Raw genomic sequence first — 27,525 nt, forward strand, 5'->3', positions numbered from 1 at the left:
TACACTTCCTTCTGAAAATTAGAAACAGCTCATAGAATTTTCTGCTTTTAAGTCTGATCCCATTCTGCCCTGCCAAAGCTCTGGGATGATCCAGTTCCTAAAGGCACAGCACCAGTGTCTGTCTCTGTCAGCTCAAGGACTTTTCTTTCAGCAGTGGTGACTCTCATGTTCTCAGCCCTGTGCTGCCCTGTTCCACCTGGCTTTGTTCTGGCCCAGGGGTGAACACAATACAGGGGCAGAATTGCCAGAGCTGGAAGGGACTTATGGATCATCCAGCTCCAACCTGCCTGCCATAGGCAGGGACACCTCACACTAGGCTGCTCAGGGCCTCATTCAACTTCCCATGGAGGGGGCTTCTAACCACTTCCCTGGGCAACCTGTTCCAGTGTCTCAGCACTCTCATGGTGAGGAACTTCCTAGCACCTGAGGCTACTTGCCCCGTCTGTCTGCCCTTTAACCCACCTGCAGTGCGACAGGGAGTTGGGGAGCCCTGGGCACCGGTGTGAGCTGCCACAGCCTGCAGAGCCCACCCTGGTGGCTCCAGGCTGCCACCTGCTGGCAATGAGTGTCTTAGGCAGTGGCTGCGGCTGAGTGCTGCGAGTGACTGGCAGGAGCCTGCTGGAGCCCTGTGACCACTGCCCCCGGATGCTGTCCCCTGGTAGTAAGGTCCTGGTCCTTCTGCCAGGGATCCTTACAAGAACTTCCCTGTCCCTTTGGTGTCAGCTGTTTCCCAGGCTCAAACTGAGAGTAAAGTTGATGGGGTCGATGCCCTCTCCACAGGGAGCAAAGTGGTGAGGCAGAAGGCACAGGCACCATCCCAACCACGTCTCTGCTCCATTATGTCCTCTGCCCGATTGCCTGTGGTGACAGCACCAGGCAGGGACCAGCTTTACTGAGCTCTGCCAAGGGCTGGTAGAGTCCAGCTGCAGGCAGAGCTGAGCCTCCATAAGCATCATGGGAGAGCTACTGCCTGGCCAGAGGTTCTCCTGGATGGCTCTTGAGGGGTCTCTGGTGTAAAGCCCTCAGTGAGTGCTGGGGAAGCAGAGCTTGAGCAAAGGGCCATGGCCTTCTGCAATGCTGCTGAGCCTCAGAGCAAGCCCTGCCTCTGCCTTTAGCTTCACCCAGACATGGACATAGAATCACAGAATCATTTAGGTTGGGAGAGGCCTCAAAGATCATCCAGGCATCTTCGTGGCCTCCTCTGGACTCACTCCAACAGTTCCATGGCCTGCTTGTCTTGGGGGTCTAGAGCTGCACACAGTACTCTGGGTGGGGTCTGATGAGAGCAAAGGGGGAGAATCTCCACCCTTGCCCTGCTGGCCACACTGCTCTTGCTGCAACCCAACTCATGGTAGCAGTCTGGAGGCAGCTGTAAAATCGTGCACTCAGAGCTGCAGCCCACGCTGCCTTTCCAGCAAAAGTGGTGCCCCCATCCATCCCAGATGATCCCTGGATGCATCAGGGCAGCTGCTGTGCTCCCCAGGGGACAGCACATGCCAGCAGAGCATGGTGAGCCCCCAGGAGCTGGGCTGGCACACATCATGGCATGCCCTTCAAAGGGGCCCCTCCTGATGGAGACCCTTCCCAGGGAGAAGTCACTCAGGCCTGCTTCTGCTGGAGAACATTTCAGCTGAGCAAGGAGCTGTGTGGGGCAAGTCTCTGTGGGGCAAGAGCAGCATCTGCTGTCTTGGCTCACAAGGCAGCTGCCAGCTGCTCTGTGGCAGCAGGTTGTGCTGAGCTATAGAAGGCAACCTGCCCGCCCAGGAATGTCTTCCAGAGCTATTAGTGGCAGCCTGGCAGCTCCACAAGCAGGCACGACCCCGTGCAGGAGTCTTGCAAGAGCACAGCTATTTTGAGCTGAGACACTGAGGAGGGAGGCAGACACATGGCAGCCTGAGCCTCATGCTGGGGGCCACCTCCAAGGGTCTCTGTGCCCTGTCCCCTCCTCTGGGAGTGACTCTTGTGCAGGCTGATGGGGCACTGGGCTGGGCCTCAGAGCCCTAAAGGTAGGAGCCAGGAGGGAGCTGTGAATTTGCCCAGGACACAAGGCCAGGCCCCAGTGCCACCAGCAGTGCCTGGTGGTGTTCATGGTGAGTTGTGCCTGAGGGTGGGCACCAGTCCCTGAGCTTTGGGCACACAGCTCCAGCTGCATTTTCAGCCCTGTTCCTGAGTGTGAGAAGATCCTGGAGGGTCTGTGACTGCCTGCAAGTGAAATGTGCAGGAGGCTGGAGGGAGAAACTCTTGGCTTTGCAAAGCAGAGTCTAAGGAAGGCTGCAGCCAGAACAGGCCCAGTTCTGCCATTGTGTGAGAGCTGCTTCCTCAGAGACTTGCCTGCCTTTTACCTCCGGTGCCCTCTGCGACAGGTCTGTAGTACAGCTCATCACAGAATCTATCTCCAGGTGTCACACTTACCTTTGTGGCTAGGAGACATCAGCCAGATTCATTCTCTTCCATCTTCTCTCTTCCCAATGCCTGGCACTGCTCCCTTGGTTCCTTCTTTCTGCTGACATGTTGCCAGGCTGCCATGGTGGAGGCAGTGTGGTGGTGCCAAGGCTGTAAAGCAGCATTTGAGAGAGTCTCAGGAGTTTATGCTTGCAGAAGGCACTACAGAGGTGCAGCAGGTGATGTGATTCTGTCTGTTGAGGTTGCTGAAAGGATTTACTAATTAACTTGACAGCCTTGGTAAATGCTCACCTGTGTTTGGGTCCCTGTCCACACATCCCTGAAGTCCGTCAGGTTTCTGAGATAATCTTCCAAAGCTGTGGCACCTCCCTGCAAGGAAGGGACAGAAGTTGCTTGGGAGCCAAGATGTTTGTTCTGTGAAAACATCAGGTCAGGGAGTGGGTTTGTCTGTAACATACCTGGGCTCTTTCCAAGTGTGTTTCACCCAGTCCGTAGGCAAGGATGAAGATGTTGCAACAACCCAGATGAGATGGCTGATAGCTCACATGAGACTCCACATCAGCACTGGGAGCTCAGATCAGAGTCTGAATGAAGAAAAAATTGTTTGCTATTCCATTTTCTCCCCTCTTCTTCCAGATTACTTAAATTGTCTGTGCAGCCTGTGTGTTGGCCAAAATGCTGGTACAGGTGAGTGAGGAAGGCATGAAGGGCACAGGCATCCATTTTCTCCTGCTCTCTTGCCTGAGGCAATGCCACTTGCAGCCTGCTGAGCCAGAGGTGACAAGGCTGATCCTTGAGCTGCTCTGCTCAGGAGATGTTTTGGTACCACACAGTGTGAGAGAAATGGGCCTCAAGGGACAGTCCTTCCAGCATGTGGCCCCAGGCTGAACTCAGCATTCTGCCCACTGCCGAGAAGCTAGAAGCAGGTGGTGGCACCAGCCAGGGGCATCCAGGGTAAGAGAGAAGGCACAGCTTAGGGACACCACCAGCGTGTCATAAGAGTGCTCTGTGTGCTGAAAAGCACCTCTGTGGGCCTTTGTGCTGCAGGGTTCCATGACCAAGAGAACTTACTGAGAGGCTGATGTCAGGGTTTGTGGCTGCCAGGGTGACAATCCAAAGCAAGAAAAGGAGAAAGGAAAGGGATCAGCCTCTCTGGCTTTTGGTGTGGGAAGTGAGCTGTGCTGCAAGGACAACAGGAGGTCTCTTCCAACCTGGCTGATTCTATGATTGCATGATTCTAAGAAGTTTGTGAGGACAGGAGCAGGGCAAGGAGCTGCTGAAGGCAGAGGAGGGCACAGGCCAAAGCAGCAGCAGCCCCATAGGAATGGGCAGCCTCTTGAGTTTGTGAGTCCTCAATCCAGAGGGTGCACCAGTATCTCCCTCACCCCAGCCAGGAGAGGGAAACCAATTCTGCCCTGCAGCGCCCCAGGCTCGCTCAGAATCAACCCCAGTGAAGACTCTGCTCAGAGTGTGCGTGCAGGGGAGTCTACATTCTTTATTCTCTAGGCACATTGAGGGGTACAAAGACTCTCGCAGCAGGAAGCACCCGAGGGGTCTGCACTTTGTGCAGCCTCAGGTCACTTTGCTGCCTCGTGTCAGCCTCACTCTTCCTCTTCTATCCTCCTGTGGAACTCGCGGCTCTTGGCCCGCAGCTTGTTGACCTGCGACTCCGCAATGTCAGCTCGCTCCTCGGCCTCCTCCAGCTCGTGCTGGATCTTGCGGAACTTGGAGAGGTTGACGTTGGAGAGCTCCTCCTGGGCGGGGAGAGGGAGGCGGTGGGGAGCAGCCCAGCCCAGGCCTTCTCTGCTGCTGCACATCTCTCAGGATGCTTACAGCACTTGCACGATGCCAACGATCTCTTCTTTCCCACCCTTCCACCTCTGCTGCACCACCAGCACTGTCCATAGCATCTCCTTCCTACAGCCGCTGCTCTTCTAATGCCAAACACAATTCCCTGCACTTGCCCTCCTCGTCAGCTTCCTCATTCCCCCACTGAATTCATTCCCAAAGGCCAATTTGCAAGCATCTCCCAGAACTTGGAGCCCTCTGCTACTGAGCACTGGCACTTCCCAACTTTCTTGTATTCCTCTCCTCAACACCAAGGCCACCCACTTGGAAAGTGTCTTACCAAGCACTCAGAGTGATACTTACAGCCTCTTCAGATTGTCTCTTGTAGGACTTCACCTTCATTTGCAGCTTGTCCACCAGATCCTGCAGCCTCAGAATATTCTTCCTGTCTTCCTCAGACTGCAGCAGGGAGCAAACAGGCAAGAGGCAGAGTTATTGCCTTCTCCAAACCATAAAGTTCCATTTTGCCTTGGGCTTCTTGTAAAAGCTTTGGCTGCCTGGCTCTGTGAGCCCCAGGAGGTCTGCTGCCTCACCTGGTAGGTCAGCTCCTTCACCCTCCGCTCGTACTTGCGCACACCCTTCACGGCTTCAGCGCTGCGCTTCTGCTCAGCGTCCACCTCCCCTTCCAGCTCCCGCACCTGCAAGGAGGAGGACAACTTTGGAGCTTCCCTGACACCCCTGCAAGGGATCTACTCACTCACTCACAAATGCCAGCCCTACGCACCCTGGCCTCCAGCTTCTGGATCTGCTTCTTGCCTCCCTTCAGGGCCAGCTGCTCAGCCTCATCCAGACGGTGCTGCAGGTCCTTCACCGTCTGGTCCAGGTTCTTCTTCATCCTCTCCAGGTGGGCACTGGTGTCCTGCTCTTTCTTCAGCTCTTCTGCCATCATGGCCGCCTGATGAGAGCAAAGGGTCAAAGGCATTTTGGTGCTGGAGACAGTCTGGGGGATGATCCAGCAGCAGCAGTGAAAGGAGCCCCCAACTCACGTCAGTGATGGCCTTCTTGGCCTTCTCTTCAGCGTTGCGAGCTTCCTGGATTGTATCCTCCATTTCACCCTGGATTTGGGCAATGTCTGTCTCCAGCTTCTTCTTGGTGTTGATCAAGCTGGTGTTCTGTACAAAAAGAGATTGCAAGACTTGTGTTGGGAGGCTGCAGTGCCCGACCTACAGCCTCAGCCAAGTCTTTCCTCTTTGAGACTGAGGCTCAAAATCCAGAATTCTTTTCCAAAGATTGTTTATGAAGTATCAGAGGTGGAGAGAGCTGAGCAGGGGCAGCAGTAGAGAGGCCATCCTAGACCTCTGCCCTGACCCAACCTCTGGCATAAAGCAGCCCTCTCCTTTTGGTAGGTGTCATTCCAGCTGCTTTGCACCACTGCCAGACCTGGGTGTGGAGCAGCTGCACACGTTCTGTGGCATCCAGGAGCTCCTGCTCAGCCAGTTTCCTCGAGCGCTCTGTTTGCTCCAGGGCTGCCCTGAGCTCCTCAATCTCAGCCTGCAGCAGGTTTGCTCTGCGCTCCACCATGGCCACCTGCTCCTTCAGGTCCTCCTGAGTCCTGAGAGCATCATCCAAGTGTATCTGGGTATCCTGGCAAGGAGGGACAAGAGAGATTACAAGGTGGCAGTGTGTGCTTGGGTGCCAAAAAATGTCAGGACTGACATTTCTTTTTCTGCAGTTTTGCTGAACACACCTTGAGCACAGCCTGTGTGTTCCTCAGGTTCTTCTGTGCCTCTGCAGCCACACGGTTGGCATGGCTCAGCTGGATCTCCATCTCATTCAGGTCTCCTTCCATCTTCTTCTTCAGGCGCAGGGCTTCATTCCTGCTCCTGATCTCAGCATCCAGGCTGCTCTGCAAGGACTCCACAATCCTGAGGTGGTTCCTCTTCATCTGGTCAATCTCCTCATCTTTCTCTGCTATCTTCCTGTCAATCTCAGCCTTCACCTGGTTGAGCTCAAGCTGGAGGCGCAGGATCTTCCCCTCTTCATGTTCCAGGGAGGCCTGGAGAAGGGGACACAAACGTTTATGACACAGATAAAGCCACAGCTGCTCTCTAGGGAGTTAGGGACTCTCTTGGGGAAGCTCAGCTGGCTGCACTCCCTGGCCAGCCCAGAGTGGGACCAAGCAGGTTGCAGCCTTTTGTCTCCATTGCCCCTAGTTTGAGTGCAGACAGCAGTGATCATGGACATGTACCTCAGCTTCCTCCAAGGCAGCCTGGAGTTCAGATTTCTCCTGCTCAATCTGCTTCTTGACCTTCTCCAGCTCATGAATTGCCTTTCCTCCCTCTGCAATCTGCTCTGTCAGGTCAGAAATCTCCTCTAGGGAAGCAAAGACCAATGGCAGGCTCAGGCACAGAGCAGCAAGGCAACACCAACCTGACAGGCACCCCTGTCACCTGCAGCCACAGAGCCATGTGGAGCAGCAGGGCTGCTGGGTGGCAAGAAAGGGCACCCAGGAGCAGGGTGCCAGGCACTCACGCTGCAGGTTCTTGTTCTCCCGCTTGAGCGTTTCCAGGTGGTCCAAGGACTCCTCATAGGCATTCTTCATCTTGAAGAGCTCCGTGCTGAGAGAGCGAGACTCCTTCTGGGAGGCTTCCAGCTCAGCCTGCGTTTCCTCATACTTCTGCTTCCATTCTGCCAGGATCTGAGGAGACATGGGGTGTGAGTGTGGATGTGCTGGCCAGGAGGGCATGCTCTGCCCTGGCACCCCAGTGCTGGAGCCCAAAAGACCTTGTCAAAGTTCCTCTGCTTCTTGTCCAGAGCTGCACAGGCAGCATTTGATCTCTCCACGTCAATCATCAGGTCCTCCACTTCATTCTGCAGCCTCTGCTTTGTCTTTTCCAGGGAGGCACATTTGGCATTGACAGCTTCAACATGTTCCTCTGCCTCCTGCAGGCGCTGTGCCAGCTTCTTCCTGGGAGGAGATAAGCACAGCTCATACTGGGGTGTAAAACATACACTGTTTTTCCAATTTGACCCATGTGCTGATATGCTTTGGAGTATTTGGTTACCACTCTCATGGTGCAGTCTGTTCCCAGTATTCATCTTTCTTTCTTCCCTCATTATCCCAGCGCCGAGCTATCTACCTGTTCCCTGCACTCATCACGCATTGCCTTTCTCATCATTCATTTTCTTGCAGCCTATTTTGCCTATTTTTTTGAGAACCCCACTCCTAATAGTACACATTTCTGTTTTCTATAACTCCTCCCTCACAGACTACTGGGGTTTTGCCATTCAGTAGCTCAACTAGTCAAACTTCTGTTAGTGGTTTCTTCCAGCCTTCTCCACCTCCTCCACGTACTTGGCCTCCTCCAGCTCCTCCGTGCGCTGAATGGCGTCCGTCTCGTATTTGGTTCTCCACTGGGCCACTTCGCTGTTGGCCTTGGACAGGGCCCTCTGCAGCTCCCCCTTGGCTTCCTGCTCCTCCTCATACTGCTCCCGCAGCAAGTCACAGTCGTGGCGAGCAGACTGCAAGGCGTGGGCCAGGGCGTTCTTGGCCTGGTGGTATAAAGATTGCCTTAGAGAGTAGAAACATCCTGCAAAATTTTCTCTCAGTGGCAGTTAGACTCTGGATCATATCCCAGGAAAAAAGTCATGAACTGACTACATCAATACAAATAATAAAAAAAGAAAAAGCCCAAAACAACCTTCTAGGGGGAAAAAAAAAAAGACCACAAACAGCACAAACCCTCCAGAATCTGATGTGCTGCAGTGAGGTGAGGGCCACTTGCAGCCCAGAGGGCCAACCAAATCCTTGGCTGCATGAGGAGAAATGTTGTTAGCAGGTCTAGGGAGGTGATTCTCACCCTCTACTCCATCCTGCTGAGACCCCACCTGGAGTACTGTATCCAGTTCTGGAGCCCCCATTACAAGAAGGATGTGGACGTTCTGGAGCATGTCCAGAGAAGGGCTACGAGGATGATCAAAGGGCTGGAACACCTCTGCTATGATGAGAGACTGAGGGATTCGGGGCTGTTCATCTGGAGACTCCCAGGTGACCTTCTTGTGGCCTTCCAGTACCTGAAGGAGGCCTACAAAAAAGCTGGTGGGGGACTTTTTAGGCTATCAGGGAGTGACAGGACAAGGAGGAATGGAGCAAAGCTGGAGGTAGGTAGGTTCAGACTGGATGTGAGGAGGACTTTCTTCAGCATGAGAGTGGTGAGATCCTGGAATGGGTTGCCCAGGGAGGTGTTTAAGGCCAGGGTGGATGAGACTCTGGGCAGCCTGATCTAGGGTAGGGCGTCCTTGCCAATGGCAAGGGGGTTGGAACTAGATGATCCTTGTGGTCCCTTCCAAGCCTGACTGATTCTATGATTCCTGCACTGACAGGTTGCAGAGTGAATAACCTAATGAGAAGTTTTGAACTTTTAATTAGATGACCTTTAGAATTCATGCACGTTGCACTCAAAGCAAAGTGATGTTGAATGTCTATTTGCTATGCAACATGAGATATCTTCACCTTTATCTCCTCCTCTAGCTGCCGCTTCAGTTCCTCAATCTGCTGGGTGAAAGCCTGTTTCCCTCTAGACAGCTGAGAAATCAAACCATCTTTTTCCTCCACCTGGCGTGAATATTCACCTGGAAAAGTTTGTAATTGTGAAATTATTTTCTCAGCTGAGACACTTAGGGGATTCATCTGCTTCCCAACTAGAGATGCAAGCTCCGTACCAGACTCTGTCTGCAGCCGAGCTCTTTGAGCACTGAGATCACTGATCATGCGCTGGTTCTGCTCCTCCTTTGCCTTATATTCATTTAGTTGGTCCTCCAGAGTGCGACACATCTTCTCCAGGTTTGCCTGGGTGCCAATCACAGTTAAGAAAGCAGAGTCAATACCTCAATACTGCCTTAGCTGTCATAGGATGAGATAATGTGTCCAGAAGACAGAGTTTCTATATCTGCAGCCTATCAGCATATGCCTCTATTTCTGTACAGGAGATCTGGAGAAGGCAGTAATGCTATAACTGATAATAGTTAGATAAAGGAAGACCAAACACAACCGTTGCATTGATTTTAACATACGAACAGATATATTTGTGTACCTTGGCTTTGGAGACAGACTCCATGTTACTGGCCAGGTCATCAACCTCCATCTTGAGCTCACTCTTCTCCTTCTCCAGCTTCTGCTTCACTCTCTGCAGGTTGTCGATCTGCTCCCCAAGCTCAGCGGTGCTGTCCGCGTGCTTCTTGCGCAGGGCGGCAGCCGTGGCCTCGTGCTGCAGCGTGGCCTCTTCCAGGTCACGACGCATCTTCTGGAACTCTGCCTCTCGCTTCTTGTTCATCTCAATCTGAGCTGATGTAGCTCCCCCTGCCTCTTCCAGGCGCTCACTGATCTCCTCCAGCTCCCGTGAGAGGTCAGCTCGATGCTTCTCTGCTTTTGCCCGAGACGTTCGCTCGGCCTCAATTTCCTCCTCCAGTTCCTCAATGCGAGCCTGGGGAACACATTGGCACCCTTCACACCCATGCCCTTCTCCTGTCTGCCCTGAGTCTGGGTGAAAGAGGAGAACCCACAGAGACTTGCCTGCAGCTCCTTGATCTTCTTCTGTAACTGGATACCTAAAAGCTGTTCATCCTCGATTTTGCTCTGGATCTGGCTGATCTCAAAGTCTTTCCTTTGGGCAAAGCAAACCACAGAATCACAAAATCATCTGGGTTGGAAGACACCTTAAAGATCATCTATTTCCAAATCGCTTGGCATGGACAGGGACACCTTCCCCTAGACCTGGTCACTCAAGGCATTGTCCAACCTGGCCATGAAAACGGCCTTAAGCAACTTCTTCCAGTGTCTCACCACCACCACTGTTAGAGCCCAAAGGAAAGAGACAAGTTCACCAGCCCTGTGCTCAGCTGCCCTGAAGCCACACTTACTTCTTCAGCTTCTCATCCAGCTGCTGCTTATCATTTTCTAGATCCATGATGCTGTCGTGGGCCAGCTTCAGGTCTCCTTCCAGTTTCCTCTTGGCTCTCTCCAGGTCCATGCGCAGTTTCTTCTCTTGCTCCAGGGACCCTTCCAGCTAAAGAGAAGAAGCCATCAGTGCTCTGCCAAGCAGCTCAAACTGCACCACTGTCCTCTTCTTGCTCTTTGCCTATGTGCTTACATCATCCACTTGCTGCTCCAGTTTGATTTTAGCTTTGGTCAGAGTGTTGACTTTGTCCTCCTCTGCCTGCAGGTCATCCAGTGTCTGCTGATGAGCCTCTTGGAGAGCTTTCTTCTCTTTTGTCAGCTTCACAATGGTTTCATCCAGGGCTGCCATCTCCTCTGTGAGGTTTTTCACCTGTGTGAAGAGCAAATACAGATAAAAGTGTTGCTTAAAACTCGAGACTGAATAGCAAACCAGAGGTCTTTTTTGAGAGTGACCCCTCCTGCCTCATACCTTGTTCTCAGTGGCATGCTTTTCCTTCTCCACCTTGGCCAGTGTTAGCTCAAGGTCATCAATATCTTTCTTCAGCTCTGAGCATTCATCCTCCAGTTTTCTCTTCTTGGCTGTCAGCTCAGCATTAATTTCCTCCTCATCCTCAGCCCTTTCAGTTACTTCTTTAACTTTAGCCTCCAGTTGGATTTTGGTTTTGATGAGCTGGTCACATCTCTCCTCAGCATCAGCCAAAGCATCAGCTTCCTGGTGGGAAAATACCATTTATGGGATATTTTTTTGAGGGAACATCAACATGCCTGCTTTCATGGTTTAAATTTCTGGATAGCAGTTTTGTAGTTAAAATTTAGCTTTCATCTCAGCAGAATTCAATATAATACTGAATTGATTTTATATAGGCTTTCAAGCAGCCAGTTGAGTTTATATTGGCTTTCAAGAATTCAGATTGGAAAGATAAAAGCAACTAAAATCTTTTCCCATCTATATGAAGGCCTGAGAGCTTATATATTTGTGCAAGGTGTGGAATCCAAGATTATCCCATCACACCTAATAGGAAAACCAAGTACAAAAATGTGGGTTCAGCCACAGGAATGTTTCCCAAACTTCCAATGATGCCCAAACATCACAGTCATGCTCACAACATTCCTGTGTTTCTCTTTTTTCATACTTTCTGAAGCAACTATTTCTGATTTGGATTCTCATCACCATGGACCAGTCCTATTCAGCAGCTGGGAGCTTTGTATTTTCTCTGTCAGACCCTCATGAATGATGAAGAAAAGGAGTAGCTGGAAAAATTGCCTCTGGGCTGAATTTTTGTGACAAATGTCCTGGGGTATTTGTTGTATTTTGTCTCAAGTTTCAATCCACCAGAACTAACATGGAAGAAAAAAGATAACTTTAGCAGGGAATGGTTTTGGGGTTTTCTCTCACTTTTTTACTATTCAAGATTCTTTAAGAAGTGGGAACATGTAGATTTTCCTATTTGCCATATAGGCTGTTTAGCATTACCTTGAGAATGCAGTTTCTCCTCTGAGTAATGTGGTTTAGAAACTACAGCATTACAGCACAGCAGATGCTTCTGAGAGATTTAAGAGAGTGAGGGGGGAGTAAATTCTAACAAATTCTGTTTCCTCTCAGTTCATTCAGTACTATGACCCAGTAATGTTTATAAGAGCTAAGCTAATGCCAAGTTTTCTTGGTCAATTGGAGAATAAGAGGAGGAACAAAATACCCTTTTAACTTGTCCTAAGAGTTCCTAGTCATGGGTGTCTAAGAATAGGCATGCAGAGTTTTGGAGAGCTAGGAGAAATTACAAGGAGGACAAATGTTATGCTAATAAAGTTTCCCTAGGGAGAGTTGATTTAGACTGGATCTTAGGAAGAAATTCTTCAGCACAATGGTGGTGACACACAGGAAGAGGTTGGCCAGGGATATTGTGGACACCTTCTCCCTGGAATGTTCATGGTCCAGGTTGAATGAAGCCTTTGGCACCCGAGTGTAGTTGAGAGGTGTCCCTGCCCATGGCGGGGAGAGGTTTGAGCAGATGATCTCTGAGGTCCCTTCCAACCTGAGCCGGTCTGCGATTCTGTGATTGGTTTTACACAGTTTAACTGAATGTAAATGAGACACATCTCAGTCAGCATACACCACTGAATTCTTTTCTTGTAGTATCCTGACTACAGCCTCCTGACAGTCCTCATTGAAGACAGTTGTATTTTTAAGAGCACCACTTAATGAACTACAGTTGAACTTAATCAAATTGTGGTGTCTATGTGTCTTTTGAAAATGTATTTGCTATCAGCCTGAGAGTCACAGCTGTAGTAGGGTGATGCACACTGATAGTACTCACAGCCTGCACTTGCAGCTGCAGGTCATTTTTCTCCTGCACCAGTTTCACCATTTTCTCCTCCAGCTCTTTTCTCTTGGCTTCAGACTTTGCAAGCTCCTCCTTGGTTTTCTCAAACTCTTGCTTCATGTTGGCCATCTCCTTCTCAGACTCTGCGCTCTTCAGCAAGGGCTTGATCTTGAAGAACAGCTTCATCCAGGGCCAGTGCTTGACATTCATGAATGCACGGATGTTGTACTGGATGCAGTAGATGGACTCTCTGAAAGGTAAGTCAAATTAATATTGAGCATTTAGTCCATGAGGACATAGCAAGACAAATACAGTGAAGCTAACTTGAAGCAAGGTCTACCTTCTCTCCACCATTCTCTGGTACTCCATTCTTGCCAGGAAGCCCCTGCACCTGGCCTGTGTGCGAGTGATGAGCTGTGCCAGCTTCTCATCCCTCATCTCTTCCAAGAGGCCTATCATCCCAGCTTTGAAGAACACCTTGAGTAAGAACAGGAGAATAGGTGCAGTGTATCTGCTGCTCAGCATAGCTGAGCAGCCTGTCCCCCATGACAGATAATGTAGGAGTTAAGCAGAAGAGCAAAAGCACAAAGAATGTGTGCAGTGACAACCCCACCTTTGTATCTCCAAGCTTCCAGTTACTTGCAGTTGAGGCATAAGAATAGGCAGACATTTTGCCTTTGTTTTCATTAACCCTTGATTCTTGTATTCTACACCTTTGCTTTAAATAATTAACCCTTAATTAAATAATCCTATGACAAGCAATTTTTGTTTTATTCAGCTGCTGAGTCAGTAAGTACTTAGCTGATTAATACACACTGGTTTCATACAGTGTCTGGAGAATCTGAGCACCATTCTCAGCCATGCAAACCAACACACAGTACTTGAAACAAACAGTTCTCATACCTTGGTGTGACCAAATTTGTACTGGGTGTGGTCTATGTCAATGGATCCCAGAAGCTTCTCACAAGCCTTCTTGCTGTCAATGAACTGTCCCTCTGGGATGGCACTGGCATTAAGTACTTTGTATCTGGGGCAGAAAATGTAAAGTCTTTGCATTGGGCTCAATTGTCTTAAGGGTGTGCTGCAGACAAGGTGTTTCTATGGTTCTATGACTCTAAAGAGGTCTGATGTTGAGATCTCTGCAAGGAAGAGCCTGAGAACTGTTAGTTAACAGTGCTGCTAAACATGAACTTCAGAGAAGGCTCTAGTCATGAGAGATGAAAAATTTCACAAGCTACTCGAGATAGACAATTTAATCCAATAAGGGAGAGAAGTCTGACCTCTGTTTGAAGTCAGCATAGAGGACTCTGTTGGGGAATCCCTTCCTGCAGATTCGGATCCCTTCCAGCACGCCGTTACAGCGCAGCTGGTGCAGAACCAGCTCATGCTCCATGGCACCTGGCAATTCAGAGCACAAGGGAATGTAAATATTCTGTCCTACAGGCTGGAAGAGCTGCACCACAGTGAGAATCTCCTGTACATAGGTCTCTTACCAGGTGTTTTTGTTTCATTTGGAATGATGCAGCGCACGAAGTGTGGGTGAGTGCTCCGCAGGTTGGTCATCAGCTTGTTTAGGTTCTCCTGGGAGAGTCATTGACAACAATTTTTACAAGCAAATGTTATTTCTGCCATGAGCATCAAGCCCTCTGAAATGAGATTGTGAGCTACCAGACAAAAACTAGCTTGCAGAATCTTGAGCTGAGGCTCCCTGCACCAGTTTCTCTGAGTTGGCACAGACCTTCAATGGTACTAGTTTGATGCATAAAGCTCTTCAAATTAAGCTGAAGGAGATACTGTACCCTTAAATCTACAAATGTAATACATTTCATTGACTCCAGTAGGATGCCTTCACTAGATCTTATATCAGTCCTTCACTGGCTGTACCTAACCTAGAGAGATCAGCTGGCAACCCTGGGAGGCAGTTTGAGCCATACTAGAGAGTGCATTTAAGATGGGCCACATGAAGCACACCACACAGAACCTTCCTGGCTTCCCCACTGCAAGAAGCACTGGCAGGCTGAGTTTTATCTTTCTAGATTATATGTGTCTTGTAAGGTGAGAATAAAGGCAGATGGATCCCAGCCTTGGTTTGCAATTAACATCTGTACCCTTGTTTTTAAACAAGCATTGCCTCTGATTATTGGAGGGAAGCAGGTGCCTGCTCTGCCCTGTCTTAGGAAGCAACTGTGAACTCCACTGTACCCGGAACAGAGCAGAGACAGTCTGGAAGGAAGAACCCTTCTTCTTGGCACCCTTTTTGCCAGCACCAGCATCTGCAAAATTGAAAATAGATAGAGCAGGTTTTTAGATTTTTGATTTTGCCTCCTATGATACCTTTTGTAAGTTGTAAATCAATGAAAATATGGGATTCAGAGAACCAACCTGCATCTGCGCCACCATAGTTGGCAAAGAGCAAGGCCAGGGTCTTCAGGGATGATTTCTGGTACAACCCAATGACAGTTTCATTCAGGGGGTCCTTGTTCTTCTCCAGCCAGCCAGTGATATTGTAGTCCACAGTGCCAGCATAGTGTACCAGGGAGAAGTGAGCCTCAACCTTCCCTTTGGTAGGTTTGGGCTTCTGGAAGTTGCTGGACTTGCCCAGATGCTGGTCATAGAGCTTGTTCTTGAAAGAGGTGTCAGTTGCCTTGGGGAACATGCACTCCTCTTCTAGGATGGAGAAGATGCCCATGGGCTAGGAGAAATGCAGAAAGGAGATTTTGTGATGCTGTGATTACAACATCCTACGATTCTAACATCTGATCATCCTGCCACCCACTGCACTTCCAATTCATGCAGTGCAGCTGCTGTCTCATCACTTCAAGGATGCACAGGTCAGTGTGACTGTGTGCTGCTGGTCATGCATGTCCATCTTCTGTGCTACTTCTACAAAGATGCAGCTTCTCTGATGTACCAACACAAGTCTGTGAGAACAGAAAGGTGTGGGGGACACACTGAGCAGCAAATTGATTCTGTCCTGGAGCAACACTCTTAGTGGGAATCACAGAATTAAGCAGGTTGGAAAAGACCTCTGAGATCATCAAGTCCAACCTAACACCTAACTAAACCATGGCACTAAGTGCCTCATCCAGCCTCCTCTTGAACACCGCCAGGGATGGGGACTCCACCACCTCCCTGGGCATCCCATTCCAATGCCAATCACTCTTGCTGTGAAGAACTTCTTCCTAACATCCAGCCTGAACCTGCCCTGGCACAGTTTGAGGCTGTGTCCTCTTGTTCTGTCCCTGATTGCCAGGGAGAAGAGACCAACCCCACCTGGCTACAGCCTCCCTCCAGGTAGTCATAGAGAGCAATGAGGTCTGCTCTGAGCCTCCTCTTCTTCAGGCTGAATGACCCCAGCTCCCTCAGCCTCTCCTTGCAGGGCTGTGCTGCAGCTGGACAATATTTTGGCACTTATAATCAGTAGAGACTTTTGCCACAAAGAACTGTGGAGTGTCTTTCATGTGTCATTTGATTGAAAAAAAAACAAATACCAAACCTACACATCAATGTACTTTGAATAGCAAAAGCTGCATGTTAGGAATGGGACATGGACATAAAAGATCCCTTTGGAAAATGAAAGCAAGCAATTACAGAATTTTCAGGCATGAAATGCACCTGAACAGGAAAGTACCTTCTCAATGAGCTCAATGCAGGCAGCCAGGTCCATCCCAAAGTCAATGAATGTCCACTCAATCCCTTCCTTCTTGTACTCCTCCTGCTCCAGCACGAACATGTGGTGGTTGAAGAACTGTTGCAGTTTCTCATTGGTGAAGTTGATGCAGAGCTGCTCAAAGCTGTTGAACTGGAAATAAAATAAGAAAGGCTGATGTCTGCAAGATGCAGCAATAATTACAAACCCTCACCCTTTCATAAGAGAGAAATGCTTGGCTCTGTGGTCAAGGCTTTGCATTTCCTAAGGGTGTTTATGTAATAAAAAAGGGAAATGCAGCAAATTAATTGTCCACAGGAACATTTTCTTTTCATTCATAAAAATGTGAAGATGAAATATATTTCCTGTATAATCTGTGACCAAAATAGAGGTAGAATAAAAAAGTAAAATTAAAAACCCAACAACCAAGCTTAGGCCTGTCACAAAAAGTGTTTTTTACACTGTTTTGATCATTTGAACCATGGAATCTTTTCTGATTGAACCATTCTTCACTTTTGAGTTTGGCCATCTTGAAATAAGACAAGTCCTTTGGAGGGTCTTTTTTTTTCTTCACTCATGACCAGAAGAAAAAAGGTTTAAGGCTGCAAATAAGTGCACAATGATATTACGTCTTCATTTAAAAGATGCCTGAGAGTGATTACAGTCTCTAGCTGTTGTTCCAAATAGCTGTTACAAAATGCTTGTGTCTCAAAAGTCTCTTTAGTCTCACTTGCCCTTCTATTCAAATGCCAGTAAAACTGTGCTCCTTACATCAAAGATCTCAAAGCCAGCAATGTCCAGCACACCAATGAAGTACTGCCTGGGCTGCTTGGTGTCCAGCTGCTGGTTGATGCGAACAACCATCCACAGGAACATCCTCTCATAGACAGCCTTTGCCAAGGCACCAACTGAATTGTGCACCTATAAGGAACAGAAATGCCAGGGGTTAGCATACAGAGCAGAGGGGAATCAGGAGGACTGGAGTTCAAAACTGGCCTCAGACTGCCACATGTTCTTTACCTGCTGTGCAGTTTGACCTTTGGTCACATATTCGTTCCCAACCTTGACTCGGGGGTAGCAGAGGGCCTTGAGCATGTCAGCTGAATTCAGACCCGTGAGGTAGGCAGCCTTGTCAGCCACTGAAATGACAGATGGAACAAGGAGGAATTCAGTGTCACAAAAACTTGGAACCCTGCAGTATTCCCTACAGGCTGCAGGGTTCAGATTTCTACCATAGAATGGTTTAGGGTAGAAGGGACCTCAAAACTCATCTAGTTCCAACCCCCCGCCATAGGCAGGAATACCTCCCCCACTAGAACAGGTGGCTCAAGGCCTCATCCAACCTGGCCTGGAAGACCTCCAGCCTTCCACCCTGCCTTTTACCAACAGGAGGCACTGCTCAGAGAGCTGTAGACATGGGCTGTAAATCTTGGCTCTTGGAGAGAAATCAAATACACCTCACACCAGAGTTCCCTGAACATCTGACAGGTTAGGGCAAATGGGAACATGGTTTCCCATCCTGTTAGAGCTGACCCATTTGGCTGCTTCACAGTTGCAAGCCATGTTCCAACAAAACTGTGACTGACAGTGTTAAAGGACACACACATCCTCACTGCTGACTTCCTGGAAGAGTACAAAGGACACTTGGAGCTATCTATTGTTCATAGCCTAAGGTAGAGCAATACTGAGACCAAGGAGCTTCATGTACTGAGAAGAGGACAAAGGACAGGATTTTTTCTGTCTTACTGTTTTTCTTGGGATGCTAAAGTCCAAGAAAGAACAACCTCAGTTGTCTTTCCCATCCATAGTGGCTTACAGGAGTGTTAATGATTTCCTTTGTGATACCTTCTGTGCCATCAGGCTCTGCCTGCTCCTCTCTTGGTTTCTGCTTGAACTTCAGGTTCCCGTAGTGCATGACAGCCCCTGTCAGCTTGTAGATGGCTGTCTTCTCGTCAGCACTGAAGCCCAGGATGTCAATGGCACTCTGGTAACACAGTCAGAACAGTGAAATATTTTCATGCTATGTGATGTACGACCTGTGCCTGCTGGCCTGTATTGTGAGTTACTTACATCTGTAGCCATCAGCTCCTCCTTGTCATCAATGCTGGGAACAGTGATCTCACCTTGGCTCACAAAAGGATAGTCATATGGGTTGGTGGTGATGAGGAGCATTTCTGAAAGCAAAGGGGTTCATGGGTTACATTTCATTGGTTCTGTAATGCAATTGCTCAGGGACCTTCTTCCAAAATGTTCAGTGATGCCTCCTACCGATTAGCTCTGGCTTCTTGTTGGAGGTAATCTGGTAGAAGATGTGGTAGCTTCTTTCCGCCTTGAGCTGGAAAGTGACTCTGGACTTCTCCAGCAGATCTGGCAGGGATGGTAGAAACAGTTAGGCACAAGAACACAGGGGTCCCCCTGCATGAGTGGGACATTGGTAAGCAATGTGATCAGGTCAGGGGAGTCTCTCACAAGTTTCAATGTCAGCAGAAGCCAGTTTGCCTGTAGCTCCAAAGTGGATTCTGATGAATTTGCCCTGTTAAGGAGAGGCAGCAGCAGCATCTCAGCCTGGCTGCCTTTCATCACTCTGTGCTTATGTGAGAATGCCCCTGGCCCATCACTGCTGCTCTGATGAGGAGGGGATTTTGTGCAAAGCAACTCACAAAGCGTGAGGAGTTGTCGTTCCTCACGGTCTTGGCGTTTCCAAAGGCCTCCAGCAGTGGGTTGGCGCTGATGATTTGATCCTCAAGCGTGCCCTGCAGGGTGGTCATTACTGGGGGTTATCCTTTCCAAGGCCATGTGAGGAACAGGCAATGCATTGATTCAAGCTAATATCTACTAATTAACTATTTGATTCTCAAGCATCCAGGCAGAGTGATCCTTACTCAATGAAAGGTTAAGTGCTCAGTCTGTTCCCAACTCACCTGCATTTTGCCAGGCTCCTCCTTCTTCTTCTCCCCGCTGGCTGCAATTGTTGCAAAGTACTGGATGACTCTCTTGGTGTTCACAGTCTTCCCTGCACCGGATTCTCCACTGCCAGAGCAAAGGGAGAAGCAGAGAGCCTGTGGTCAGGCAGGAGGTCCCCGACACAGGGCAGTGCCACAGGGACCTAAGTGGGGAGGGTACCTACGTGATGAGGATGGACTGGTTCTCCCGATCTGTGAGAGGCAGAGTGAAAGACTGTTAGCAGTTGTCTTGTGTAATGCTAAGCTGAATAACAAGTAAAGCTGGAAGTAGGGGATTCTTCAGAAAGTACAAGTGCAGTAGTTCAAGCAGTGCAGGACTACCTGACTCTCCTCCAGATCACAGAATCATAAAACCATAGAATTGTTTGTGTTGGAAAAGCCCTTTAAGATCACCCAGTCCAACCATTCTCTCAGCTCCACCAAGGCTGGTGCCAAGCCATGTCTCTCTTAGCACCAGATCTCTCTGTTTTCTAAACGCCTCAGGGGATGGGCATTCAATCACCTCTTCAGGAATGAGATTTTGTGCTTGAGAACTCAGTCATACAAAGTACAAGCTCAAACGGATGCACAGAGCTTCCAGAAGCACAAGGTCCTCACACAAGCTCTGTGCCCACCTGCCCCTCACACAGTTCTCAGCTAGAGATCTAATCCAGCTGCCTACCTGTGCTGGAGCAGAGGCTTTGTGGAACTGTGATTCTTGTCCCAGCAGTGCAAAAAGGTAACAAAGTCAAACAATGTTTGTGCAGTGCTGAGTGTGGAATTCCATACAATGAAGTGCACACAAGACACAGAGCTGAGCCCAGGCAGGCTCCTGGGTCACAGCCACTGGAAATTAATTCCTGCATAGCTCAGAGCAGCTCTCAGACAAACTTCTCTGTGATGCTTTTAGCTGGCTTGTCACATGCTGCAGGGAGATCAGTGGGGTGGCTTGGGTTAGACTGCTGTGAGAGACATCAACTAACTCACCAGTCAGCATGAACTGATAGGCGTTGTCAGAGATGGAGAAGATGTGTGGAGGAGCCTCCTGGCGCTTCTTGCCTCGGTAGGCCAACACCACCTCCGGGTTGTACACCGGCAGCCACTTGTAGGGGTTGACAGTGACACAGAAGAGACCCGAGTAGGTCTGTGGGCAAGGAGACAGCAGGTTGGCTTCCACTCAGCCTGCCACAGCAGCTCCTGCTGGCCCCCAAAGGCAGACTGCTGCTGCTGCTACTCACGTAGATCATCCAGGCTGCATAACGCTCTTTGAGGTTGTACAGCACAGCAGGTTCGTGCAGGTGGGTCATCATGGCCATGTCCTCGATCTTATCGTACTTGGGAGGGTTCATGGAGAAGACCTGATCTTCCTTCACAGTCAGGGTCTGTCAGAGGAAGAGGGAGATGCATGAATGCCAGATAAGAGCTGAGGGTGGGAATTTCAAACCATTTCTAACCCTTGTTTTTCACTCACTTCTCCACCTTCAGTCTTGACGGTGACCTTCCCTGATTCCTTGCTCTGGATTGTCCCTTTCACAAAGGACTCTTTAGGATGAGCCACGAAGACAGACGTTTTGGCATCAAAGGGCTTGTTTTGGGCTGCAATTCTCTCCTTCTCTGACTTGCGGAGGTAGGGAGCTGCCTCCCCAAAAACAGCCATCTCGGCATCTCCAGAGGCCATGGCTGCACCTCACAGAAGGTATGTCAGGAGAGGACACTAATGGAGAGGAACAAAAGGACACTGAGTATTTGCATCTGTTCTGTGAGACTGGGGGAAATTTTTCTATCCTGTGCCTTGGTTTCCTTCATACTTTGAGTATTTGGAACATCTAATATGAGCTACCTAGTAACTTTAGGTCAACTTGGAAAGCAAGAGGGAGTCCAGGTCTTCAAACATTTAGTGAATAACTTCCAATGACCTCTCACAGACAGAGTGAATGCCCACTTGAAGTGGAGTTACTCCACAGGCAGTGGAGTCACTGTCCCTGGAGGTGTTTAAAAGGAGACTGGATGAGGAATTTGGTGCCAATGTTTAGTTAATTAGAAGGTGTTAGGTTGGACTCGATGGCCCTAGAGGTCTTTTCCAACCTGGTTAACTCTGTGATCCAGAATTGTGGGTCTGGTGTGGTAAGTGATGTGTCCATAAGGTAAGAGTAAATGTGCTGATCAAGTTTCACTGAGACATGGCTGTTAGGAGCAGAGGCAGGACATCTCGTTGCAAGGATGAGCTGTGAGGGAACGATTCTATAGGTTGGGTGACCTACAGTCCTGCAAAACATGGAACCTGTCAGCAGAAAGGCAAGGGGAAATTAATGAGTTTTTCCAGTGAAGTTGTGAACTGGAAGCAAAAGATCTGCCCTTTGTCATCTTGGACTTTGCTGCTCTTTTCTTTGTTGTATGTGTTTGCTGTTCATCACTACAAGATCCTTTCAGCCCCAGTGTTCCAACTTGGGCAAAATGAAATGCGAGAGCTGCCAGGTCTGTTTTAAGATCCCAAGTAACTATTTAGTGGGGAGAAGGAATAAGAAAGTCTAGGAACAGGTGAGCTCTCAAAAATAAAGACAGGGAAAAAAGGGAAAAAAGAGTATTCCCCCAGAAGTGTTATTAAAGCCATAGATAACTGAATTTGAAGAATTCCACTCAAAGAATCTCTACCTGTGTTACTAAAATCTGTTCCCTCTTAATTTGTCAGGTAATAAGTGAGTTTAATTTTGATTTGGTTTCTTTTTTGCCTGGAGTAAGAAAGTGGGTGTCTAAGAGAGCCCTGGCATTTTACAGGGGTGGATAGAAGGTCTGTGTGCTCATATGGTTTATTCATTCATACACTCTCAGAGAGAATGCAGAATTTTGCCCCTTTTCCTACTGGGGTCCCCTTGGTCCAGTTCTGGTGCCACAGCCAAAGTGAGAAGCCAGGAACTCCTCCCTTCCTTAGGCCAGTTAAGCAGCAGCGAAGAATTTCCCCATGGGGATTTTCTGGTCTGCCATCAGTGGTCAGAGACTTCAAACACAGCCACTTGAAATCCTTGAGCACCCCACCAGCTTCAACTGTAATCACACTAGGCTTGAATATAGGGTGAAATAATGATCCTTCCAGAAATCCCACCCAAAAGGATGTGTCTAAGAATCAGTAAATTGGGTTCTTACCTCTCGTGACACCAGGTGGGCGGCTTGCAGGCTGGCAGCTGGTCAGTGCTGTAACAGAAATGGCATTCCCTTAGTCGCTGCTGCCCAGAAATCCACACTGACAATATGCAGGTGCCCTCAAAGCTGATTTAAAACCCAAGCTGAGGCACTGAGTGTCCTCCTGGAACTGAGCATCAGAGGCACAGGAGTGCTGGGGCACAAAGAGCACCATCCTCTTGCCAGGAGCCTGCGGACCCCCTGCACTTACCTTGGAGCTTCCCCTGGAGACAGGGCAGAGCCGTGCTGGGGAGGTTTTATACGCTGCACGCTGCAGATGCTCCAGATGCCTGCTCTGTCTTCGGTCAAAACATTTCTGGCAAACCTTCTTTGGTAAAGCATTGTCTGGCAAACTGAACTAAGGGCATAATTGTCATTTGACATGGCCAGATATAATTAGAAGATTTTGATGTCTTACTGACTATATGAATACATCTCCTATAAACAATCTGACAAGGGTGTTAAGGAGGGAATCTGGACTAGTTGAGGCACTTAGAGAACTTGGATGCAGGACTTATGGATTCTATTGCTGGCTTTCCCACCGACTCACTGTATGACCCAGGGTGGATTGCTTGGTATGTGTGTGCTGCAGCTGTCCCAGCTGTACAATAGACAAAGTAGGATGTTAGAAGATAAATTTGCTTTATTAAAGGCTTTGGGCAGTCGTGACTGTAAAATCCTGAAAGCAGAAGTGCAGATGGGTAACAGCTGGCAGGGGCTATGGGCACAGCAAGGGGCTGGGCTGCAGCAGGGCATCTCAGCTGGTGCCTCTGAGAGGGATGCAAGGCAGCTCAAAGGCTGTCAGAAAGAACACAGGCACAGATGCACACAGAGAGCCAAATGCATCTGTGCTGCTGTGCACCTCAGACTGCAAGTGGGAGAGGAAAGGTCACTGTGACCTCATGCACCACCTTGCTCTATAGGACAGGTTACAACTGCTGAGTCTTCTGGTCTGCAAATCAGTGCCAGTGAGCGAGAGATGCTCCCTTCATTTGCAGGCAACTTCCAAGCTTATGCAAATGTCCCCATGCCTATAACACTAGCAAAGAGAGCTCTGATCTAGGAATGGCCTCAAACAGGTGTGGGGTTTTTTATTCCTACCTATAACTGATAGGAAACTCTTGCAGTCACACCTATACATGTGGTTGGACATAGGCACAAAGATGTCATGTCAGCAACAGTCCCACATGCACTTCATCCCTTCTCAGCCCAGCACTTCCATCACAAATATCTTGCACACAGACCCATTTGCACAGTTCCAAGATCCCCAGTGCCAGCAGAGCATTGGAGTGGCAGCTATTCCTCTACAGTGCTAAGAGAGTGAGGGGAAAGGAGATCTGCCAGCAGTCTTGGAGGCAGACTGATTTAGTTTTAGGAGGAGGACACTGTCATGTGAGCTGCTCCAAATCCTGTCAGATTTAAACACATTCTTCCTCTTCTCATTGGCATTTTGGTTATTAAAAGAGCTCAGTGGTTAATGTGTGGAGGGATGGTGCATGCATTTGATGCCAATATCCAGTATCAGGTGGTGTCCTGAGCTTGTAAAGCTCAGGAAGGGAGACATCATTGCTGTCTACAGCTACCTGAAAGGAGATTGTGGAAAGGTTGGTGCTGGTCTCTTCTCACAGGTAATTAGTGACAGAACAGGAGGGAATGGCCTCAAGCTGCCACTGGGTAGATATAAACTGGACATTAGGAAACTTCCCAACAAGAGTGGTCAAGTATTGGAATGTGCTGCCCAGGGAGGTGGAATCACCAACCCTGGGTGTGCTTAAAAGTTGTTTGGATGTGGTGCTTGTGCATACAGTTTAAGGGTGAACTTTGTAGAGCAGGGAGAGTGGTTGGACTTGGTGATCCAAGGGGTATTTTCCAACAGGGATATTGCTCTGTGTGATTCTGTGATTCCAAAGAGGCATGCGGCAAAGCAACACACAATTTGCTGGAGCCCAAACCCAGAGCTCACAGGGCTTGAGGAGGCTGCTGGAAACACTCTGAACCCTGTTCAGGAGAAACCCAGAGCCAGATGGTGGGAAATGATGTCCACAGAGGCACATTTGAAGTCTTGCCTCTCTGGGGAGAGGGTACCAAGGAGGAGTGCCCCCAGTGGGACTTAGAGAATAGCTGTGTTCCCCAGCAGAGGGGGATCTTGCCAGTCAGTCTCTGGGGTGCCAGGATGCCTTTGTGGTGTCCACCAGCTCAGTGGCTGTCAGTCATGGCTAACACAGGGACAGAAAGATCTGGCAGTGACAAACTCAGCCTTCTCAAGAGAGCTCCTCTAGGTTTTTGCTGTTGTGCAGGATGTGGATCCAGGAGCAAGGCATGTGGCCATGCAGTCAGCCAGTGAAAGGTCTAATTTGAAAGAGAGGTGGTCAGTAAGTTGAAGTGTCTCCAGTTGTGAACAGACACTCAGTAGTGCATAGGGGATTGAATTTAACATCAGTCGATTCTCATAAGCCGGCATCAGAGACCTTAAGTGGGGTTTTTTTCGGTATGTGGTCCAAGTCCCAGGGTTGTGAAGCACTCCTCAGTATGAAAGAGGCTTTTGTCTGGGTTTTGAACTTCTCCAAGGGTGGAGAGTTCACAATGGCTCCAGGAAGTGTCCCAGTGCTTGGTCACTCTCACAGCAGAATGTTTTCTTAGTTTTCAGAGGGGAAGCTCTGTGTGTCAGTTTGTGCTCTCTCTCTTGAGGTGGCACTGGGCACCAGTGAAAGAAGCCTGACTCCACCCTCCCTTCAGCTCTTCACACACACTGATGAAGTGTTTATAAGCCACAGGGCACCACACAGCTCAGGGCCCGGGCCACAGCCATTTAAAGGCATTTCCATTAACATTTTTGCATCCAAAGATGTGGTGGAGGTTCCATCCCTGGAGATATTCAAGGTCAAAGTTGATGGGGCCCTGAGCAACCTGATCTACTTGAAGATGTCACTGCAGGAGGGCTGGACAAGATGACTTTCAAGGGTCTCTTTCAACTCAATGCGTCCTGTAATTCAGTGAATCCCCAGCCTGGATGCCTTTGGACCACACCATGTGGTTTAGCATTGCAAGGAGCTCCTCCCCATGCTGCCACTCAACTTGGACCTAGCCACAGGCTGCAGTTTCTTAGGGGTGTACCTGCTCTAAGTGGAGCTTTAGCTATGAGCCACAGCCTCCCCAGGGGTGTACCTGCTGTAACACAGCCTTACCCACAGCCAGTCACTTGGAGCTGCACCTGTTCCAGCGTGCCTTCAGAGATACACCTGCTGAAGTGTGGCTGTACCCACAGGCACAGACCCTTCAGAAGTAAACCTGCTCCAAGGTGACCTTACCCATGGCTACAGTCCCTCCAGGGGGGTACCTGCTCTATTCTGGGCTTACTCATGGCCACACACTTCGAGATCTCCAGCATGACCTCATGCACAGCCATTCATGCTTTGAAGGGTACTTGCAGCATGGACAAATCCACAGCCACAGATGCTTTGAGGTGTACTTTCTCCAGTCTGGATTTATCCTTGGGCCATGGTCCCTGCAGAGGTACACCTGCTACAGCACAGACATAACGAGTCAGAGACAACGCAGGATCACAGGATGTTAGGGGCTGGAACGGAGCTCTGGAGAGCTTCTAGTCCAACCCCCCTGCCAGAGCAGGGCCATACAATCCTGCACAGGTCACACAGGAACACATCCAGACAGGGCTGGAAAGGCTCCAGAGAAGGAGACTTCACAATCTCTCTGGGCAGACTCTTTCACTGTAACAGTCACTGCTCTGGGACCCTTACAGTGAAAGATACTTTTCTCCTGTTGAGGTGGAACTCACTGTGCTGTAGCTTCCATCCATTGCCTCTTGTCCTATCTCAGGACACAGGTGAGCAGAGGCTGACCCTGTCCCTTCTTTCCTGACCCCCAGCCCTCAGGCATTTATAGATACTTATTAAATCCCCTCTCAGTCTTCTACCAGGGCTCCTAGGACTGTTTTGCAGAGCTACTTTCCACTCAGTTATCAGCCAGCACACAGTGGTGCAAGAGGCTGTTCTGCCCCAGGTTCAGAGCTTTGCACTGCTGGACCCAGTATTGACCTCTGGGTTTTGATCCATGGTGACTGAATGAGGGAAGGGCTTGGGGATGTTTGATACCTGGACTCCAGGAAGCCTTTGATGCCATCTTCTACAGCATCCTCTTGGAGAAACTCATGGCTCAGGTGGGTAAAAAACTACCTGATGGCCAGGCTTGAAGAGCAGTGGGGATGGAGTGAAATCCAGTTGGCAGCTGGTCACCAGTGGTGTTTCCCAGGGCTCAGCACTGGGCCCACTCCTGTTTTCTATACTTTGAAACAGAAGCACACACAGTTTGAGATAACAATTTGTAAAAGCCTCTGGCTGACAAACAGCTCAATAAAGTCAAATCCCACATCTCATCATAGCCATCTACTGACCTGGCTTAACAGAGTCAGGATCTCACCTGGTACTGAATGAAGCCAGTTTTAACTTACAGCACAACACAAGACAGAGTTTTAGCCACTCTGACATAAAAGAGTGTCGATGAAATTTGAGTTTCACTCCATTTTCTTTGCTAGGGATTCTCAGACGTTCCCTCCGTGGCCACTCAGTGCTTCTCCGGACCTCTCGCAGATTCGTTCCTGGAATGGTCAGTGTTTCACAAGCAAGCAGAAAGAAACGGCTGAACAGAGAGGAGCTCAGCCTGAGTGAGGAGGCACAGCCAACACCCGTGCTTACAATGGTACAATGAGCATCAAGTCGAGCATCAAGTCAAGCCCTGCATAGCCCTACCTAGCCGGGGGGCCCACCAGGCCCCCCGGCCTTTGAATCCCCTCCACCATTCACCCAGTGATGCACCACAAGGACTCACCGGTGATGATCCGAGGAGGATCCCTCTGCCCACAATGGGCAAGCTTGGGGCTTGCCTCTCCTAGGGCTCATTAAATAGGGGAGTGGGCAGGGAGGGCAAAGTGGTCACACCTGGGATGGGAGGAGACTTCAACTGAACCCAGGTGCTCTGAGTTTGGGGAGATTCCAACTGAACCCAGGTGCTCTGGGTTTGGAGAGACTCCAGCTGAACCCAGGTGTGCTGGGTTTGGGGAAAATTGATGGGAAAGTGACATATATGGTGGAAAAAGGGAGGTTGTGCTGAAAGGAGGGAGATAAAAAGGGGAAGATGGGGGGGGGGGAAGGAAAGAGATGGAGAGGAAAAGAGGGAGATGGGGAAAGCAACATCAAAATAATAACAAGAATGCAAACTGGACTGCAGTGTTTGCACTGGAAGGAGCCTTCTCATCACCTACCCTTTGTCATT

General features: G+C 49.4%; 1 protein-coding gene and 1 long non-coding RNA gene across 7 annotated transcripts; both read right to left on the reverse strand.

Annotated features, from left to right (window-relative positions):
- Positions 1-3,887: 3,887 nt before the first annotated feature.
- On the reverse strand, positions 3,888-20,737 carry LOC135179387 (myosin heavy chain, skeletal muscle, adult-like). 2 transcript variants are annotated; one of them, XM_064151138.1, is made up of 38 exons: positions 20,531-20,737; positions 20,298-20,441; positions 20,047-20,203; positions 19,245-19,272; positions 19,039-19,147; positions 18,778-18,870; positions 18,587-18,650; positions 18,386-18,484; positions 18,188-18,291; positions 17,963-18,101; positions 17,138-17,256; positions 16,889-17,038; positions 16,100-16,270; positions 14,851-15,160; positions 14,671-14,741; positions 13,962-14,049; positions 13,749-13,866; positions 13,372-13,495; positions 12,809-12,945; positions 12,463-12,718; positions 10,617-10,859; positions 10,341-10,517; positions 10,111-10,256; positions 9,764-9,854; positions 9,285-9,674; positions 8,914-9,040; positions 8,705-8,823; positions 7,547-7,743; positions 6,976-7,159; positions 6,724-6,889; positions 6,440-6,564; positions 5,939-6,247; positions 5,632-5,835; positions 5,238-5,363; positions 4,976-5,146; positions 4,785-4,889; positions 4,555-4,650; positions 3,888-4,157 (listed from the first exon to the last, which is right to left on the reverse strand). In XM_064151138.1, exons 1-38 carry the CDS (start codon positions 20,735-20,737, stop codon positions 4,005-4,007), a joined length of 5,817 nt encoding a protein of 1,938 aa, XP_064007208.1. In that variant the 3' UTR covers positions 3,888-4,004. The 2 variants fall into 2 exon arrangements, with proteins under 2 accessions (XP_064007208.1, XP_064007207.1); XM_064151137.1 differs by having other exon boundaries at positions 18,778-18,887; positions 19,035-19,147.
- Positions 20,738-24,700: 3,963 nt separating this feature from the next.
- Positions 24,701-27,119, reverse strand: LOC135179731 (uncharacterized). 5 transcript variants are annotated; one of them, XR_010304090.1, is made up of 4 exons: positions 27,082-27,118; positions 26,674-26,851; positions 26,349-26,538; positions 24,701-25,758 (listed from the first exon to the last, which is right to left on the reverse strand). It is a non-coding gene; the product is annotated as an uncharacterized LOC135179731 (long non-coding RNA). The 5 variants fall into 5 exon arrangements; XR_010304091.1 differs by having other exon boundaries at positions 26,349-26,533; positions 26,648-26,851; XR_010304089.1 differs by having other exon boundaries at positions 26,648-26,851.
- Positions 27,120-27,525: the final 406 nt, after the last annotated feature.

The sequence above is a fragment of the Pogoniulus pusillus genome, chromosome 11 (genome assembly GCF_015220805.1).
Source record: "Pogoniulus pusillus isolate bPogPus1 chromosome 11, bPogPus1.pri, whole genome shotgun sequence".
NCBI lineage: Eukaryota > Metazoa > Chordata > Aves > Piciformes > Lybiidae > Pogoniulus > Pogoniulus pusillus.